The sequence below is a fragment of the Lactuca sativa genome, chromosome 8 (assembly GCF_002870075.4).
Source record: "Lactuca sativa cultivar Salinas chromosome 8, Lsat_Salinas_v11, whole genome shotgun sequence".
NCBI classification, from domain to species: Eukaryota; Viridiplantae; Streptophyta; class Magnoliopsida; order Asterales; family Asteraceae; genus Lactuca; species Lactuca sativa.
Genome location: NC_056630.2, coordinates 216,461,267 through 216,475,683, shown reverse-complemented (window position 1 = coordinate 216,475,683; position 14,417 = coordinate 216,461,267). Strand labels below are relative to the sequence as shown.

Genomic DNA, 14,417 nt, shown 5'->3' with positions numbered 1-14,417 from the left:
CAGCTTATAAATTTCCCTCGTTTCAACAAAACCATTTAAATATTATTAACCATTTAGATATTATTTAGAAATAGATGTATATTAAAAAATAAAGTATTTTTATATAAGAAATAGAGGATACATTCCAAATAAGGAAATACAATTATTCGGCGGCTTTATTATATATTCTTATATCAAAAATGAAATATTTATTTCTGTTTGTCTAAAATTTTTGTCATGATCCCATCCTAACAAACCCCCATCCCTAGAGAAGGCTATAAATTGAGGAACTTGGGGAGATACCCATTTCATTGAGCTTCAGTGTATAGCATTCATATATTCAAAAAAGGAAATTACAGTTCTACCCATGGCTGCATCTTTCTCCGTTCCTTCAATGGTATCTTACGCTCCTTCTCTTTATGTATACGTATAAGTACATATACATATTTTTATGTATACATATATGTATATAGACATATATGTTTATGCATATGGGTATGAATATGCAAATTCTTCACAAATCCAGTAAAACATATTTGTTCAATCAAACATATTTATATATGTGTTGTATTAAAAACATTTGAAAACATATTGATGATTTACTTACTCAAGGAATATACTTGCTTTTGATATTGATGATTTATTATAATGTAACTTGAAGCATAACTGTACAAATCATTAAGAAATCTTCTTTATTGTATAAGTTTATAAAATAAGAATCTGAAGTACTCATAGCTAGAAAATCGAAAGTGTTTGGGGGATTTTTGTAATAACCAATCGAATTAAGGTTATATGAGTTTCTATCTTCGCTAATTAAGAGTGTTGTATGTAAAGTTTTATAAATTATGGGGCGAAATTGTGATAAGAATCGGTGCACTTTGAAAATAATTGTTATAATAACATACACCGTTGTATTACATTGGCCTATTAAAACGGTAGCCTTTTGGTTTTTATTGCGTAGAAAATGGGACTTAATGAAAGGGCAAATTCGGTATTTCACAGTTTTTAAAATGAACGTGCAGATTTTGGAAGAAGAAGGAAAATTTCAAGCAGAAGTAGCAGAGGTGCAAGCGTGGTGGAACACCGAGCGGTTCAGACACACGCGCCGCCCATACTCAGCCCGTGATGTGGTGTCTCTCCGTGGCAACCTCCGCCAATCGTACGGCTCAAATGAGCTAGCCAAAAAGCTCTGGCGAACCCTCAAGAACCATCAAGCCAACGGCACATCTTCACGAACCTTCGGTGCACTCGACCCGGTCCAAGTCACCATGATGGCTAAACACCTCGACACCATTTACGTGTCAGGGTGGCAGTGTTCGTCTACTCATACTTCAACAAATGAGCCGGGCCCAGACTTGGCTGACTACCCCTACGACACGGTTCCCAATAAAGTCGAGCATCTGTTTTTTGCCCAACAATACCACGACCGGAAGCAGAGGGAGGCCCGAATGAGCATGAGCCAAGAGGAGCGGGCCCGAACTCCTTTCATTGACTATCTAAAGCCCATTATAGCCGATGGTGACACTGGCTTTGGTGGGGCCACTGCCACAGTTAAGCTTTGTAAGCTTTTTGTGGAACGTGGTGCCGCTGGGGTCCATATTGAGGACCAGTCATCTGTGACCAAAAAATGTGGTCACATGGCTGGAAAAGTTTTGGTTGCCGTTAGTGAACATATCAACAGGCTCGTAGCTGCGAGATTACAGTTTGACATAATGGGAACCGAGACAGTGTTGGTAGCTCGTACCGATGCTGTTGGAGCTACATTGATCCAATCCAACATCGATACAAGGGACCACCAATTCATTATTGGTGTGACTAACCCTAATCTGAAAGGAAAAGGGTTAGCTACACTACTATCCGAGGCAATGGCCGCAGGTAAAAGTGGGCCCGAGCTTCAAGCGCTCGAGGACAACTGGCTATCAATGGCTCGTTTGAAGACGTTCTCTGACGCGGTTGTAGATGCGATCGGAGCAATGAACGTTTTGGAAACCGAAAAGCGACGAAAATTAAACGAATGGATGAACTGCTCGAGCTACGAGAAGTGTCTGTCGAATGAGGACGCAAGAGAGATCGTCGCAAGGCTCGGGCTCACCAATTTCTTCTGGGACTGGGACTTGCCTAGAACCCGAGAAGGGTTTTACCGGTTCAAAGGCTCGGTTGAGGCAGCTATTGTGCGCGGTTGGGCTTTTGCGAACCATGCGGATATCATTTGGATGGAAACCGCGAGCCCAGACATGGTCGAGTGCACCAAATTCGCACAAGGGGTCAAGACAATGCAACCGGAAACCATGCTAGCTTACAATCTCTCACCTTCTTTCAATTGGGACGCATCGGGAATGACTGATGTCCAAATGATGGATTTTATCCCGAGAATAGCGAAATTGGGATATGTTTGGCAGTTTATAACTCTTGCGGGTTTTCATGCGGACGCTTTAGTTACCGACACTTTTGCGAAAGATTACGCGTCACGTGGGATGTTGGCTTATGTGGAAAGGATTCAAAGGGAGGAAAGGAAGCATGGAGTGGACACATTGGCTCACCAAAAGTGGTCCGGTGCTAACTATTATGACAGGGTGCTTAGGACTGTTCAAGGTGGCATCACTTCAACCGCTGCCATGGGAAAAGGTATATCCATAAAAGTACAATTGTCGCTAAATTGTTATTTCTTTTTGTGACGTGATGTTAGTGTCGGTTTGATTTGATGAGAACAAACTGTTTGGTTGGGTATCATGCAACAAAATTTGCAACATTATTAGAAAAACAAAAACAGACTGATCAGTATCAATATTAATATCAGTATTAATATCAGTATCAGTATTAAATATTTTAATATGAATGTAGGAGTGACTGAGGAACAATTCAAGGAGACATGGACGAGGTCTGGGGCGACTGACATGGGAGACGGGAGCGTTGTGATCGCTAAATCGAGGATGTAAGGATCGTCTTTGACTATCAGAATTTCGACCACCAATCTGGAATCGTGGACGTTTTATTATTATTAATGATGCTATTATTATTGATGTTTTTATAATTATTATTATTATTATTACTTTTACTTTAATTTTGGTTTATGAATTAGAAATAATGTCCATATAATGTTCTGGAGATTTTTCAGCGTGGACGTTTGTATGCATGGTGCTGAAAACAGATGTCATGTGTTTCTGTTTTCTTTGTGTTTTTACGTTTCTATATGAAATTAAAGTATTAAGTTTGAAGTGTTGTTTTTGCTTTTGTTTTGAGAATATTGTCCTTGCTTCTATTTTGTAGTCAGCAGTATGTTTATACCTTATAAGTTTCTCGAGTATATTTGTTTAATTTGAATATTTTTCGAACTAATAATAAGAGTCAAAACGAAGAACGATAACATGCTTTTTGTTATTTGTTTCTTGTAATATAATTTCTTTTATTATAACATTGTACATAAAAAAAATGTCAATTTTACAAATAATTTATCAAAAAATCATTACTTTATTTGTTCATAAAATACAAATAAAGAAACAGATTCTAAACACTACAGAAATAATTGAATTCAACGATTTATTTGAATACTGTAAAATGAATTATTTGTTCATTGTAAAAAAAATGTATACAATATTCGGGTTTTTAGGCACTTAAGATTTGAGTGTATTTCCGAATAGATCAGTTGTTCTTTTTCCATGGTTTAAGGATCGAGAGAATGATGATTAATGCTATAACAAGGAGCAAGATGATAGCGATCATCATGCATTTTCTTGATCTTTTTTGTAAGCTCTTGGCTGTAGTAAGGGCATCTGTTCCCATGTTTACGTGATCTACTGCATTTGCTACCTATAATACAACAAACTCGAAAATATTGAAAACTATATCTATATATAACATCAATAATTCAATAAACACGAAAATATTAAAAACTATATCTATATATAACTTCAATAATTCAATATATAGTGAGGTTTCAAGTTTCAACAACAAGCATCTTTTATATGGGTCAAAGTTTGATTTGTATTGGATTATGAAATATGGTTGATAAAATCCTATTTCGTATGAGTTGTTTATAGGAGGGCTGGAGGCCCAGTTAACTGATTTGGGCCTAGAGCCGGCCAATAAATTTTGTAAAGAGGTCCAGTTAAAAGGAGCCATAGATACTAAAACCCTATTAAATTAAAATTTGTTAATTTAAACATATATAAAAATATTAAGTTAAAAGAAGCCACAGAATTATTAGAAAAGAAAAAACTATAATAGTCGGAAAAAAATATATATATGTAAAAATATATTTGTGTTAATTTTGTGCTTATAAATAACCATCTTTTATTGAAGTATTTAATATAGGAGTTTTTTCAAATAAGAATTGGTATAACATTGGGCTTCAATATAATGATTGTATAGTGTGCTTTTTTTTCTTGACAATTAATAAATTTATATAAATTTAATGTAGGGCCTTCGGCTAAGACGTGAAACGATAGGAGATTTTAAATACTCACAAAATTAATATTAGGGTTTTCACTAAATGTGACAGTTTTTTCTTTTTTTTCTTTATAAGCTGAAACTTATATAATGATCTTTTCCGATTATATAAAAAAGTAGTCTATAATACATTATATTTTTATTAATGAAGCATTTAATATATGAGTTTTTTCATATAAGATTTAGTATAGCAATCAGTTATTTTTATATAATGATTCTATAGAGTTTTTTTCCGACATTAAATAAATTTAATATAGAGCCTCCGGCTAAGACCTGAAACCATAGGAGATTTTAAATACTCACAAAATTAATTTTAAGGTTTTCAATAAATGTGAAAGTTTTTTCCTTTTTCGTTATAAGCTGAAACTTATATTATGATCTTTTCTGATTAAATAAAAAAGTGGTCTATAATACATTATGTTTTTATTAATGAAGCAACTAATATATAAGTTTTTTCAAATAAGATTTGGTATAACAGTCGGTTTTTTTTTCTATATAATGATTGTATAGCGTCTTTTTTTTCCTAACATTAAATAAATTTAACGTACTAGCTAAGACCTAAAAGGCTGAAACGATAGGAGATTTTAAATACTCACAAAATTAATAGGGTTTTCAATAAACTTGACAGGTTTTTTTTTAAATTTTATTTATTTATTTATTTATTTATTTATTTATTTATTATTATTATTATTATTATTATTATTATTATTATTATTATTATTATTATTATTATTATTATTATTATTATAAGCTGAAACTTATATAATGATCTTTACCGATTAAATAAAAAAAGCAGTCTATAATACATTATATTTTTATTTGCTATTTTAAATTTAAGTTTTATTAATTATTTAAAATTAGAAAAAATAGACAAAAAAATAATTATAATAAGTAAATAGAAATTGGTGACAGGTTTCGAGTGTTACGCACTTACACTGGTTACAAAGCTGTATTCTATGTTGATGAATCACTTAAAACTCATCATTTTAAGATTACTTTTTGGTTTATGTGACATACATTTTTTTCGTATTTTTAATTGACAAAAATAAAATATAATAGTTAAATTATAAAATAATTAAAACACAATGACTTTAATAAATCGTATATTTTCTAACGACGTATCTCGTAAAATATTAAATGTTGTAAATCATGATGAAAAGAATGTTGAATTGAGTATCTTTTTTTTTAGAATAAAATTTGTGTATCGTTAGTCGTTAGATGATAAATTTTACATCATATGTTTAGGGAAAAACTTTTTATAAATATTACTATGTTCTATACAAAGTTAAAGACATTATATTTTACCAAATTTTATGAAAATTTGTCCATTTTTTAAAACGTGCCAAAAATATGTTCGGTTAATTTTGTTATGTTAGGAATTTCATACTATCAATTTCATTTAAAGTACAACTTTATGATACTATTTTTTAGATATTAATGAATTTATAATTAAAATTATAAGTGTCCGTACACAATATTTTTGTGTATACACAACAATTTATGTTTTATAAAACTGTACAATATAACATTTTAAAAGCATAAATTGTTATGTATAAAGAAAATTGTATGTGTGCAAATTAGTTCCCTTGATAGTAAATGACACTATATATTTTTGTTTAGAAAAAACCTATCTCATGCACTTTTGAAAATAGACTTTTAAAATGCTTTGTAAATTTCATTTCAACCATTAGAAATAGAGTTCATACTACATTTATGCAATTACTTTCATTTTTTTATTAAATTTTGTAATGAATTATACAACCTTACTTTCATTTCCTACTAATAATTTATTAAATTACACAAATATAGATTGCTAAAATCTAGATAACAAATGAAAAACCTAAAATTGATTAATAAAAATTAACAAAACAGACTAAACTGATAAAAAAAGAAAAATAAATTCTTTCATAAATTGATTTAAAAAATGGAATTTCTTAGATGTATGTTTTATAACACATATGAAAGCATGTATGTGGAGAAAATATGTAGCTTAAAAGTAGGATTCACAAGGTATGTTACCGGTTCCAAAAAAAATCATTGTGAAGGTAAAAAACGTCTATTAGAAATTATTTTGGAAACAACCAACTCTTGAAAAAATTAAAGGGAAAATTGGGTCCATTTAATGTTTTCATTTATACAAATTGCATGAGTAAAGAATAGATAAGGTGTAGAGACTAATTCTCTAATAGACCTCGAAAAATAGTATATATATATATATATATATATATATATATATATATATATATATATATATATATATATATATATATAACAATTTAATATGAAAACGTATTCAAATATGTATAATATCTTAAAACTGTCTCATTTTAAGCAATTTATTACTATTATTATAACCAGACATTTTTTAGATCTAACATTAATGTATTAATTAATGGTAAACAAAGATTTTAAAAATTTAATATATGACCCCTACTTAAAAATTATTTACTTTAAATTAAACTTACTTATTTACCCCAAAAAACCCATTTTGCTACTCTACCAATGTGTTTATTCAAGTAAAAATCATACCGTTCGATAAAAACTAATATAGATAAATTAGTTAAAAGATATAAAATGATATAAAAAAATATTTAGCAGAATGAGTTTTCTATAATTAAATATATATATTTGAACTATTTAAAAAAAAGTTAGTTTCAAATTTCTCAAATTTAAAAAAATCAAAAAATAAAATAATTGTAACGTGCCAAACATTTTTTATATATACATCTATTTATCAGATAAAAATAAAAATAAAAATAAAACTATTGGTGCGTTTGGTGTATTGCAAATTTTTAACACACAAACATACACAAAATCCACCCCAATAAAAAAAAATAAAAAAAATAAAACCTTGTATGAAACACAAAAATTTGCACATTTGACTCGATTGTAATATTAGAAGAGTCAAGCACCCTTGCCACTTTTCCATGGCTGAATAACACCAACTACAACTATGGCTATTATAATTAACAGTAAAATTATCGCAATACACATGCATTTTCTACTCTTCTTCTGTAGTTTCTTTGCAGTTTGTAATGCAGTTGTCCCTGATTGGACATGATCAACTGCATTCGTTACCTGAATCAATGTTTTACAGTCAATGTACAAGTCTTGATGCACAATGTACCAGCCATGTAGGAGCTTGTATTACCAACCCGGAGAAAGGTACAACTACTAATGCATGAGGTACAACTCACTATGGCATGATCTTATTCAATAAGATTCTTTTTACCCTTTTGGAAATGCATAGAAATGAACAACTTTTATATTATAGGAATTATATTGGTCTTTTTTCCTATAGTCTAAAACGACAAATGCAGAATAACACATAACTTCTAATGCATGAGGTACAAGTCATATTAGAATCACTGTTTTGAATTTTTTTTTTTACTTTATGGGTTTAATGGGTATATTCGTATGTAGTATAAACTCTATACAAGTTTTTTTCTAAAATTAATGTACAAAGTTTTTTTTTTTTTTTTTTGGAGCAGAACTATTTTAATATGACTAAATTACAGAGTAAATTACACAAATGGTCCCTATGGTTTATGGTAATTTGCACGCTTGGTCCCTAATTTATTTTTTTAACTCAGAAGGTCCTTACTGTTTGTTTTTGTTACGTATTTGGTCTCTATCTTACCTAAAAAAACTATTTTGTCCTTGATTTTTAATTTATTTAAATAAAGACACCCCAACCCCACTTCCCTCACCTTATCTTTTCTACCCTACTATTTTTTCCTCTTTAAATATTTAGATAAGTCAGGGACCAAACGCATAACAAAAGCAAACGATAGAGATCAAGCACGTAACAAAAACAAATAATAGAGATCTTCGTGTAATTTACTCGACAATATCATCCATATTTTCAGAAACGACATTTATCCCTTTCTTGGAGCTTAAATTGGCAAATCCAAAGCAACATACAACTTCTAATACACAATGTACAACTCAACAAAGCATGATTGCTTTGGATTTGCCACAAATGCTTGAAAAAAAAATCTTTTTATAGAGAGGAAGAAAGCATACCTGGCTTTCAATGTTATCCAATAGGTCTCCTTGAGCCTCTACAAGAACCGCCATATCAAGGTATATCTGACAACATTAACAAGTATTTTATCCAATAGAAATTAGCCACGTAGGAAATCTCGAGTTGACTATTGTTCAAAGTCAAATGAAGTACCTGATGTAGGTCTAAAAGCTTCTTTTCAATTTCTCTCACTGCATCGTGTCGTTCTTGGATTTCTTCCAATGTATTTAGTACCTTTTGTGAAAATCAATGTAAATTGGAATTAGAAATTCCTAAATCTATCCGTAATTTTGCATCTCAAATGTTGCAATTCAGATATATGTTAACAACTTGATTATTCTTTCTTACGATTAAAACATTTTACTTTTTAAAAAATTCATTTTTCCAAGCTACCTGGTTTTGATATATTGGAAAACACATAAAAACATTATGAACTTTCAAAATTTTATTTTAGTCACTTAAATATTATTATAATAATCACAAAAAAAAATTAACAGTTTAGCGAACGTTTTCATTCATTTCCGGTATTTTGTCCTTTTGTCCAAATTAGGTAAAAAACGAATATTTCAAACAGATAAAAAAAGTAAAATGGTTAAACCACTATAGAAAATAGTTAAATTGACATAAAAATATAAATGCTTTTCTATATTTATATTTTTTCGGTTTCTAAAATCTAATTCAGTTCCATTCAAATGCTTACTTGTCCTCGACCCATTTCTTTCATAGCATTCTGGAAAATTTGTTCACTATTTCCAGTTTCTATAAGATTGTTGATTGTCTGTAACACAAAATTCAAACCATAAAGCTAAAATTTAAAGAAAAAAAAATATAATATTACACCAAAATACTTTACACGTGTCAAAATTCAGGCTCACCTCTTCATCGGGTCGGGTTCCCGTAACTGCTCGTTTATCGAATTTAAAATACCAAAAATTACACCAAAACCATTCAGTCAATCAACACAACGAGAATCCACTATAAATTTGAGGCACACAAAAAGACCTATAATTGGCTTTTTGGACCAGACCGGACCGAAACTGTAAGTTTCGGTCCGTTCTGATACATGACCGGACTAGTCCCGGTCTGTCTGTATACAGACGGACTGGCCCGGTTGTGTGAACCTCTACTGTGAACGTCAAGAAATTTTATTTAACTTGAAGAGTCAAATAGTTGACTTTTAGGTAAAACCGAACCTGTAATGACTCTTCTTTCCACAACCTCACGGTATTCATCATCGATCTTTTGCCTTAAAGTCTAAAAGCGATGAAAAATGAATTCATTATATTGCAATGGATATTTGATGGAAAAAAAAACAAGTACATACAAAAAATCTTTATTACCTGAAATTCCGTCATTATGTCCCGGAACTTCTTAGCTAAAGAACTGAAATTTGAAAGTAAAGGTTCCAAAATGAATTTTCAAATGAAATGCTTTTTTATTTTTGACCTAATGGAGTAAATGGAGAGAACACTTAATATCTAGTAAAATATATATAGGTGTTTTTTTTACTTGATGCAAGAAAAGAACGACTTAATAGAAAAAGTCAAGGAAATTAGGTTTTCCATATTAAGTCGTAACATTTTACAAAAAATTCGCTCATTTATGTCTTCCTTCGATTAATATACAAAAATAGGAAAAATAAATAAAACTTACTTTGTCATATTTGTACGAGAGCGGTCGACACCAGTCCCGGGCCCACAACCCGGTTTTTGCCGATTGGCTAAATTCTGTGGACACCATTAACTTAGAAAATTAAAACGTGTAATAAAAATTTTAAAAACTTCATATTATTTGTGTCATCCTCCTATTCTAATAAAAGAATAGTTTTATTCTCCTTTGTGACATGTGTCACCCTATAAGACATCTTAATTAATGTATATTCTATTATTCTTTTGTCATGTGGCACCCTATTATGTCTCCTAATTAATACATACCACTTGTCAACCTATGGATTTTTCATTTTAAATTTTAAATTTCTCTCTCTAAGTAAATTAAATTAATAACATTAATATAAAATTAATACAAATTATAAAATGATATAATTTCACATATTTATTTAAATCAATGATTATAATTTTATATAACTAAAAAATTTCCTAATTAATAATTTATTTAAAATAATTAATTAATAATTTTAAATTTTTATTATAAAAATTAATTAATTTTATAACCGTGGTTCCCACGGGTTATAAACTAGTAATATAATATGAAAAGGGAAAATACCTCTTTATTGACTGCTTCTATTTTCACTTTTACATTACGTGCAATCTTTCCCACTTCATCAACGTCTTTCTCCATTCGTTTCCTAATAGCTGAAAAAAAAATAAAAAAATAAAAATAAAAATCTTGATCAAACAAATAAACAATAAAAATATTTCAAAATTATCAAAAAAATCAACCTTTCATGGAAGATGCTTTTGTAACGGATTTTGACTCCTCGTTAGAATCCTGAAAAACACGTTTATAAACAAGATTCCATAAAAAAAATTATTTCATGAGTCCTATATAAGTTTATTTTAAGAAAGTTTTTCATACCTTTAGTTTTTTCAATAACCCTGAAAGCTTATCCACTTGTTTCTCTATTTCTTGTATCTATGTTTGATGAAAAAAAGACATTATCACAAAAAAGAAGGGACTATTAAAGAAATAACCTAAAATAATTAAGATGTTGTATTGTATTTGGCGTGCATTGTGCTGAGACTGAAACTAATGTCAATGGGCCAAAAAAATGAGGCCGATTTCAATATCACAAAAATTGCAATTCGTGAATGGGACTGTAAAAATTTGTTTGTACAAAAGACGTAAATACCCTTCTCATTCTTATAAAAAAGAGTAAATTACACGAATGGTCCCTATGGTTTAGGGTAATTTGCACGTTCGGTTCCTAATTTATTTTTTTAACTCGGAAGGTCCTTACTATTTGTTTTTGTTACGCGTTTGGTCTCTGTCTTACATATTTTGCCCTTGACTTTTTAATTTATTTAAATAAACAAACCCCAACCCCACCCCTCACCTTACCTTAAGTCCTTACCCATCCCACCATTTTTCTCTATTCAAATAATAATCTTTTTAGGTATGAGAGAGACTAAGCGAATAACAAAAACAAACAGTAGGGACCAAACGCGTAACAAAAACAAACTAAAGGGACCTTTCGAGTTAAAAAAGAATAAGTTAGGGACCCAATGCACAAATTACCCCAAACCATAGAGACCATTTGTGTAATTTATTCTAAAAAAAGCCCTAGAAACTTTGACCAAACTAGAGATATGAACGAATTTAAAGAGGGTATTACCTGCTTATTAAAAGTTTCCATTCCCATGTCTGAATTACTTCTAGGAAGTCGAGTACTCATCTGAATATCCATATCTCTTGGCGGATGCTCTCTCGCATCACTCACAAACGATTCCTGAAAGATAAAAACTCGATAAAATTGATATATTTTTTTAAAAAGCTTCAAGAATCTGCAATGATCATGTGTACATATAGGTGGAATGAGGAGTGAAGTTCATAAGAAACAGAATAAAAGAAAACATCATAACTGTTTACTCGGATTTTGAAAATGATACTTAAAATACATGAACATTACAAGAAAACGTTATAAAAAAAGTCAAACTTAAAGTGAAAAAAGCTCCATACTTGACACAAAAATACGAAATTTAAGAAAAACCCCACTTCAATTTTGATCAAAAGTTACTTTAATAAGCAAATTCAGTTCATATTCAAGCAATCAATTACTAGATATACAATCGGTCTTCAAAAAGATTCCTCGGGTTTTCTTTGTTCTTAATCATGTCGAAAATTGCCAAATTAATTTGCTTTAGTGAATTAACAAAACCCAAAAACTGATCATAAAGGTTTACAATCGACACGGAAAAGAAAGCGAAATTCAATTACGATCAAGACCAATACGAAGAAACAGTTCAAAATCCCAAATTAAGATTACTGATCACGCAATTATGGAAAAAAAAAAACCCTAACAAAGAACAAGTAAAGCTAAACTGAAATTAATTCAATAAGAGCCAACGAAACTTGAAATTAAGAACAATTACCACAAGAACAAAGGTGTAGAATCAAACTTACACTGAGCAAATCATTCATCTTGATGGCAATGAGAGTAAAGTGATTTACGGGTTCTTGGAAAAAAGTGGAGAGCTAAAGAAAGAAAACAGGGGTGAATCAGAATCAAATTGGTTTTATATACGTGGGGTTACTTTACTTGCCCAGGTGTTAATTGGTTGTGTCTTGGCCGGCCAAAAAACAATTGCAATCAATGTAATATTGTAATTTGTTGTTCTTGATTTGTTACGAAAAATGGCGTTGGTTACTATATAATGAGATGCTTTTTTTGTTCTTATATGAAGTTTGGCGAATAAATCGAAAAGATATTGGACCCACTCGTACTATTAAGTCTTGGCCGGTTTTTGTTGGGTAAAACCAATTTTGTAGTTCTTTTTCGAGTATAATTGTATATGTATCATAATTTACTTAGGGTTAGAGATTGTTTGGCTAAGTTTATGAAAAATTATAAGAACTTTTCAATTTATAGCTTATAGCTAATAAGTTAGGTTGTCTTACTTATGAATTTTGACTTATTATCGGCATAATACCGATATAATTTATTTCTATCCAAACATTATTTTTAGCTTATTCTGGTATAGAACCCATAATAAGCTAAAAATGAGTTTGGATAAGCTTAGCCAAACACCCCCTTAATAATAATCATATTTATAAAACTGAAAACTAATTGGTAAGGTCCCGTTTGATAGTTTTTTGTCTGGGAAAGTGCTGTCTGGTAAACTGCTGTTTGGGAAAGTTTTATGACTGGGAAAGAAATCATGCTGTTTGATTGTACATTTGATTGACTGTGCTGAATGATGAAAAAAGTAATAATTCAATAAAAAATAAACTTAAAAAAAAAGTTATTTTAAAAAATTAATAATCCATAAAGAAAGAAAGAGGCGGAGTTTAGTGTATAATTGTCTTTTCAACCCATTCAGCCAGAAAGATATGATTTTGGGCTTACCGAGAAAGACCCCTTCTTTTGTGCAAATCAAACAGTCTTTCCACTCCATTCAGCCAGAAAGATCTGTTTGGACCTGGAAAGATGCGTATTAAACGAAGCCTAAGTAACAAATTGCCAAGGAAAACAACCTTTTGATTTGCATACCGAAAAAAATGGTTCATGAATCCAGAAGGGGTTTTTTTTTTTTTCAGATCCTATATAAGTGAATTACCCATCTGGATGAGTGCTCTTTCGTACTCAAAGGTAGAGCTGAAAATTCGTGTATTCATGTCATGAAAAAGTGTCAGCCATGAATTTGACACGATAAAATTACACGATGAGAACTAAGTTTTATCTCAATTTCCAAGATGTATTCGTGTCGTGTCGTGTCTCTCACAAATTCGTGTATTCGTATCTGGAATTGCTAGGTCTACTCAAAGGGTATCTAGATGTGTTCTGAGCCATGACCATCAATAGTATTTTGGAACCTCTCGTCTTTGACGATAATGGACTCTGGTTGTAAAGAAATTATGTTGTTGCGAGTATACTGTTAATACCTTAAACTTTTTCATTACTTAATCTTGTGATATTAACCGGACAAAAACGTGCCCAGAACAAAAATCATTGTCCAAAATATGATGAATATATCTGGACGTTGTGGATTTTCATGTGTAAAAAAGAATATGAACTTAACATAAGTCACTAGTTAGCATTAGATATGTTAGATATTAAATAGTAGTGTGCTAGAAATCACATATAATTTTTGTTAAACCCACATTCATACATGTTCGAAATGTGATGAATCTATATCTATCATACATACTTATAAAGCTAGCATTTTTTCTTGAATCTCATGCATTTGAAACCCCATTTTTTAACTTCTTTTCACCACATTCATTTGAAACTCCCATGACTTTTCAATTTCTTTACAATAATATTATAGATAAGTTAAATAATGTTCTA

General features: G+C 30.4%; 2 protein-coding genes across 2 annotated transcripts; one reads left to right on the top strand and one right to left on the bottom strand.

The window, feature by feature from the left end:
* The first annotated feature begins 227 nt into the window (after positions 1-227).
* On the top strand, positions 228-3,194 carry LOC111903705 (isocitrate lyase). The gene is made up of 3 exons (XM_023899454.2): positions 228-376; positions 1,002-2,604; positions 2,821-3,194. The coding sequence occupies exons 1-3, from the start codon at positions 347-349 to the stop codon at positions 2,913-2,915; spliced, it is 1,728 nt and encodes a 575-aa protein (XP_023755222.1). The 5' UTR covers positions 228-346; the 3' UTR covers positions 2,916-3,194.
* A 3,982-nt stretch (positions 3,195-7,176) lies between these two features.
* Positions 7,177-12,771, bottom strand: LOC111903706 (syntaxin-132). Its single transcript, XM_023899455.3, has 13 exons — positions 12,533-12,771; positions 11,745-11,858; positions 10,988-11,044; positions 10,852-10,900; positions 10,676-10,764; positions 10,106-10,179; positions 9,793-9,835; positions 9,646-9,706; positions 9,328-9,353; positions 9,153-9,230; positions 8,606-8,686; positions 8,452-8,517; positions 7,177-7,503 (listed from the first exon to the last, which is right to left on the bottom strand). Exons 1-13 carry the CDS (start codon positions 12,548-12,550, stop codon positions 7,330-7,332), a joined length of 930 nt encoding a protein of 309 aa, XP_023755223.1. The 5' UTR covers positions 12,551-12,771; the 3' UTR covers positions 7,177-7,329.
* Positions 12,772-14,417: the final 1,646 nt, after the last annotated feature.